Source organism: Protopterus annectens, chromosome 4.part0, assembly GCF_019279795.1.
Source record: "Protopterus annectens isolate FY-2018-M chromosome 4.part0, PAN1.0, whole genome shotgun sequence".
Classification (NCBI taxonomy): domain Eukaryota; kingdom Metazoa; phylum Chordata; order Ceratodontiformes; family Protopteridae; genus Protopterus; species Protopterus annectens.
The window spans coordinates 928,328,474-928,334,988 of NC_056733.1; the positions used below are offsets into that span (position 1 = coordinate 928,328,474).

The 6,515-nt window shown below is 42.3% G+C and overlaps 1 protein-coding gene across 1 annotated transcript in view; it reads right to left on the reverse strand.

Annotated features, from left to right (window-relative positions):
* The window catches only part of RPLP0 (ribosomal protein lateral stalk subunit P0), a 108,527-nt gene that overhangs the window by 52,423 nt on the left and 49,589 nt on the right, over window positions 1–6,515 (reverse strand). Inside the window, exon 4 of the mRNA XM_044068903.1 lies at window positions 345–432. Within this exon, the coding sequence (XP_043924838.1) occupies window positions 345–432 (88 nt within the window). The remainder of the gene's footprint in view (window positions 1–344; window positions 433–6,515) is intronic.

A 6,515-nucleotide genomic window follows, 5' to 3' on the forward strand; every position in this document is an offset into this window, starting at 1 on the left:
AAATACAGATAAATACAGTGATTCCAGGAAACTTCAAGCACAAATACCCCCCAGTGACCATTTCCATTAATGTGCCCACACACTGCATTCTTGGCAATTTTTCCAGTTAACATACTCTGACCATTTCTGAGTTAGCATTTTAAAAGCAGTACACTAACATGCACAACTTCAGGCAAAGACTGCAGATTTTGTACGTACTGCTAATCCTGCTCAACAGATCTGTCAATTTAAATATTAGAGTGGGTTAATCAAACTACTAGAGAGTTTATTTTATTCTCAAAAATATCTGCTTGCCCAGTCAGACATTATGTTCTACCAAAGACATACAAATTATTTCACATTACCTTATTGGCCAGCAAAAGGTCACGGATTTCAGTCAGATCCTCCTTGGTGAACACAAAGCCCACATTCCCTCTGATATGAGGCAGCAACCTATAAAAAGCAAAAAAGTTACACTATCCCACATTATGATCTTTGCATTAAAAATAAGCATAGCAAAGCCTCCCTACAATTCCCTGTAACCCTTATGGAGCTATCACTCACCAGTCCTCCCAAGAAAGAAGCAATCATATCAGGAGTTGAAGCTGCTCAGAAAGTACGACAACCAGCTGTCACCTTCTCAAAACCAGTAATCTCGGGATAAAAAGTAATTCATACTCCACTTCCACTGCTCAGACACTTACCCTACTCATCAAAATAACCTCATCAAATTACAGATTCACAGGCAAGTAATAGGCAAACTGTGTGCAGACCATTTCAAGCCAAGCCCAAAAATACACCCAATTAACTTACTGACTTGCAATCCCAAGTGGGGGGTGGGGTGGTCTCCCAAGAAAGTGTCCTATTCAAATTCTTGTTATGGTGTGGTCTTCCCAGGGTCAGAAAAGTACAGTTGTGTACCTACCATACATGTATATGTTTGAGTGTATTCACTGTTGCAGTCATTACTCTTGGGTTATCCTGCTGGCAGGCTACCCGCAGTCGGCCTAAATTCCAAAGTCCTGGTCCGGCGTCGGCTGCTCGGCTGCTGTCACCTCTTCCCTGATGTCAGTGCACCAGGGGTATAAAAGATGCAGCCGACGCCATTTTCTTCAGTTTTTCTTGCACCAGATGTCAGGTGCCCCCAAAAGGGTAGGCTAAACATATTATGCCAATAACATACATGCAGTAAAGAAACATTTCCTTCCTCTACAAGCAAATACACCATATAGGTTGTATAGAAAACAGAAGTATAGATAAACCCCAGCAAAAGAAAGGGGGACGGTGGGAGGGTAACCTGGACTACAACAGTGAATACACTCTAACATCTACATTTATGGTAGGTACACAACTGTACTATGTTCATCGTGTTTCACTGTTGCAGTCATTACACTTTGGTTGAATCCCAAAGCTGAGGATGGGTGGCTGGGCTAAATAGTATTATGAGAGGCTATGAGGCCCTGCAGAACTGCAGTGGCAAAGCCTGCTCTGGATTTAGAGTAGAGAGGTAAGTGGTAGTGCTTTGTAAAAGTGTGCACTGAACTCCAAGTTGCAGCCTCTAAGATATCTTTGGTTGGTACTCCTCTGAGGAAGGCTGCTGAAGTGGCTGCTGCTCTGGTGGAATGAGGCCTAATGCCCTTAGGCACCGATTTGCCCTGCTGAGAATAGCAGAAACGGATGCAATGGCCTATCCATTTAGAAATAGTCTGTTTTGAGACAGCCTTTCCTTGTGATGCTGCAGCATATGACACTAAAAGTTGCTCAGTCTTTCTGAAAGCTTTAGTTCTGTCCAAGTAGAAGCGTAGCTGCCTGTGTATGACCAAAGAATGCAAAATTTTCTCACCCTTGTTCTGTGGGTTTGGACAAAAGGTAGGCAAGTGAATGGTTTGGTTGAGGGCCACACTGGACACCACCTTAGGCATAAATGTTGGGTTTGTCCTCAGAGAAACCCTGTCTGGATGAAAAATGATAAAAGGTTCCACAGCCATGAGTGCTTGTAACTCCAAGACTCGTCTTGCAGAGGTTATTGCTAGGAGCAGAGCTGTTTTCCAGGATAAGAATTTTATATCAGCTGTTGAGGCTGGCTCAAAAGGAGGCAGTGTGAGCTTTTCCAAGACATAATTGAGGTCCCATGCCGGAATTGGTGCTCTCCTTGGTGGCCTGATGTTTTTGGCCCCTCTGAGGTACTGCCTTATTAAAGGATGAGAAAAGATAGGTGGTTCCATACTGTAATGGGCTGAAATGGCAGCGGCATGAATCTTAATTGATGAAAAGGAAAGGCCTTTGTCCAGCATCTCAGTTAGGTATTGTAAAATCTGAGGAATATTAGGTACATACGTGTCAATGCCTTGTTCCCGGTTCCAAGCACAGAATCTCTTCCATTTTTCTGCATAAGGTTTTCTGGTCTCCTGTCTCCTGGCCTCCAAAATAACATTCATAACAGCTTTTGAAAGAGGAGTGTTCTGAATGGCTACATTATCCGCCATGCTGCCAGACTTGAGGTCCTGAGTTGGCTGTACAGGATCTGATTGTTTTGTTGGGTCAGCAAGTGAGAAGTTTGAGGCAATATCCATGCTGGGCCTTGAGACAAGCTCTTTAGGATTGGGTACCAGTGCTGGCGTGGCCAGTCTGGTGCAATCAGTATCATTTTTGACTTCTCTTGTCTGACCTTTAGGAGTATCCTGGGAAGGAGAGGCAATAGAAACCTGATCAGAAGAACCATATTCTGTCTCTTGCCTAGGCCTCTTTATCAGGAGGGGGATGGGAACCCCTGATCATAGTAATTAGGTCTTCGGCCATTTTAAGCATCTGTTTTTTTAGGCATGGAAGTTTGAGTACAAAAATGCTGTACTTGTTTCTTTGTCTTTAGAGCAGCTTTAGTCTTTGAAGCTGAAGATGGTTTAACATATAACTGTGTAGGTCTGAAGACACCCTCAGAAGCAGATGCCTGCTCAGCGGCTCTGGACCCATCTGAGGAAATGATTTCAGAGTGTCCAATACCTTGAGTATCCAGAGGCCCAGTCGGCTCCACGTGGGAGTCTGAAGCGGCCTGTGGCTCTGAGGTAGCGGGCACCAGGGGCTGCGAAAACGCCTCACTGAGAACTGGCGACTGGCCTAACAGAGGCCTCGTCGTCAGTTTTGGATCTCAGATGCCTATCCTTTTCCTTGTCCTTGCGTTTTTTGTAAACTCCGGTGGTCGGCTGCTCAGACGGCATTATATAATTAAATCTTTGGCCAAAGTAATGAAATGCAAAATCGAACCGACGCTTAATAGTGCGTTGGTTAAATCTAGCACAAAACCGACAGCTAGCAATGTTGTAGTCAGGGCCTAGGCAAGGAATACAGTAAGAGTGAAAATCCTTATGAGGTATTTGCTTCCCACAAGAAATACAATTGTTAACTTTTTCTGACATCGGTCTGGAGCAAGAAAAAAAAAGCTTCCCCAACGGGGTACTTAGCTTTAATGAAGACTTTGGTTCTGAAATTCGGATTTGAAAATCTCAGGAGTCGGCCGTCCGGCACTTGCGAACTGCTTTTGCTTCGGGCACCGCGCGGCAAGAAAGACTGAAGAAAATGGCGTCGGCTACATCTTTTATACCCCTGGCACACTGACGTCAGGGAAGAGGCGACAGTAGCCGATGCCAGACCAGGACTTTGGAATTCAGGCCGACTGAGGGTAGCCTACCAGCAGGATAACCCAAGAGTAATGACTGCAACAGTGACACACGATGAACATCTACAAAGAAACTACACTTCAGTTTTCCAAATATTTTGAGTTGTGTGGTTTTGTAAGAAGCCAAGAACAGTAAAAACAAATTCGAAGTGTAAAAACAAACTGCATGTGTATAAAATCACAGCAAGGCATTTCAGATGCTGCACAAAGTTCTAGCAGTGATATCCCACATGACCATGCTTGTTTTAAAAGGTTAGCAAACTTTGGCAGAGTATCCTATACACACAACCTGATGCAAACTACATGCTTTCCAAAAACTACTAGTGTACGTACCCACATTACCACAAATCTCATAGCACATACATGCCCTGGCATCTCCCTAATGCCTGCCTCACATTAAGTGTCACTAATGTGGCGTGATCCAGTCTGTCATAAGCTAGGTCACTTAAATCCATCCCTCCCAGCCCCTACAGCATTTGTGCTCTTAACCAAATGCAGGTCACCACAATCAGTCAAGGAATCATCACTTTATGTCATACAGCCACCCCAAGCCTTTTCTTTCAAGAAAAAAAAGGGCTGCATAAAGCTATGTTCAAAGTACACCACAGTTTGCAATCAACTAAGGAGACAGATGTTTGAGGGCATACACAAATCATATCTGGGAACAGTAAATGGGAGAAAACAGTAAGATGAATTTTGGCCTGGAAAATCAACACAAACAGACCAAGCAGTGCAGTTGTCATATAAAAATACAAAACTTGAACAATCCAAAGAATGAAATGCTAGCGTACCCACTTATACATCATGCAAGTTAAATGGGTACTAGCGCGTTCAGTTCAAAGATGCCATGGATCTCTTGGGGGACTACCTAGTTCCCAGAAAAACTGACAAATGCAAGTGTGATTAATGCATTAATACTTGTATTCAAGACAGAGTACCCCATGTTCATAGCAGCATTTGACCACAGACCAAAATGACAAGACCAAAATTCAGGACGTGTATGAATGGGAGTTAAAGAGCACTGTGTAGTCTTGTGGACAAGTAAAAAGCATACCTCTCAACCTATTAGTGCAAAAAATCTGGACAAAGCCCAACAAAAATGGAGGACAAGTGCCCCAAAATAGGGGCATATTTAGACTAACAGGGTTTGTTTTAACATACATTTTCTGAAAAATCTGAAGTCTTAAACTCAAATGTATGCCATTAGTGACTCCAGTCCTCGGATCATCCCAGTGATTTGCCAGAAAATCATAAATTTTAAATGAGGAACAGACCAAATATATACGAGCCAAAAATCTGGCCCGTTCACAAACCATAAGAGGAGTAGCAGTGACTGCCACCTTGTACTTTTAACAAAATGCCACTGTAAGAACTAGCCTAACCAGGTCAACTGGGGAAGGGGTGACGTAAACAATTACAACCCATTTTTCTACTACACTGCCAATGCCTGACCACACACACACAGACAAAACAAATAGTCACTGTTCTGCAAGTAATTTCCACCTATAAGAGTAATGAAATGTTAGAGAAGGCGGAACATTAACAATGTGCAAATGTTGGGAGTGAATTGCAAAAACAACTGCAGGGAACTAAATGAAAAAGGTTTCTATAACTGTACACTTACCAACTTCATTGTCATAATTATGTAAATTTCTTGTTTTTAATGATGTCACAATGTTAAGCAGGAAATGAACCAAACTGAAAATCCAAAAGCTAGGCCTGCAGGCAGTAGCTGAAGTTGGCTGTCAAGCATGGAATGACTACGACAATCTCGGTGTGGAACAGAGTAATTACACAGAAGAAACTGCAAACAAATGTACAAGACACCTGATGTTTGAGGGGATACACACCACATCTGGGAATAGCAAATCAGTCTCTGCTGCTAAAAAAGTGATGCTGTGGAAACTCACAGTCAAAAGCTGCAGAGACAGTTGTCTGCTAAGGTGAAGCAGTTACTCAAAGAAAGGTAGCATTTTAGATGAAATTCTTCATATACAGTCGGGCACTAAAGAAACAATGACTATTATAACTTATTTTTAGAAATCCTTTTTAGCACTAACTACTGAAAATGTAAAGAGCAACTCTGATTAAATGTACAGTATAGTGCAAAATTAATTTAGCATAAAAGAACACACTTAAAATCACACACATTTTATATGTAAAAAACTTCCCTTATAAGCAAGCATATACAGAAATTGATAAAACTAAATCTCATCCATATCCAACCTAGCACTCTGTGGAGACATCCATCCTAATCCTGGTCCCTCTATCACCAACCCCTCCCCTCATAATCAGACTACAAACCACATATTCCAAATCACAGCCAACAGAAAGCCAACCGACCTCCTTCTGATAAGCCTAAATATTAGAAGTATATATATGCAACAAGGTGCTTGAATTCCATGCCACCATAGACTTGTACTCCCCTGATGTAGTGATCCTTACAGAAACATGGTTAAAACCACACATTACTAATGAGCAAATCCTCCCTGCTGGTTACAATATACTAAGAGTACACCGACTAAAAAAAAGGAGGTGGTATAGATATAATATTTAAGCAGCATCTAGACATCCAGATCTTAAAAGTTAGCAGCTCCCCAAATAGGCAGGGAAGAAATATATGCCAACCTTAAAATAAACCAAAATAAAACCCTAAACATAATAGGTTGCTACTTCCCACCTGGCTACAACATCCCTCCACTTGAAAACCTCCTCAGCTGGACTACCCACCACCTACCCCAAGAAACTTTAATTCTAGGAGACTTCAACACTGACTGTCAATCCTGCTGTAGCAACCACCCAACCCATCATGTAAATCTTCATGGCTTCACCCAACTAGTCGAGTCACCTACTAGGATAACCC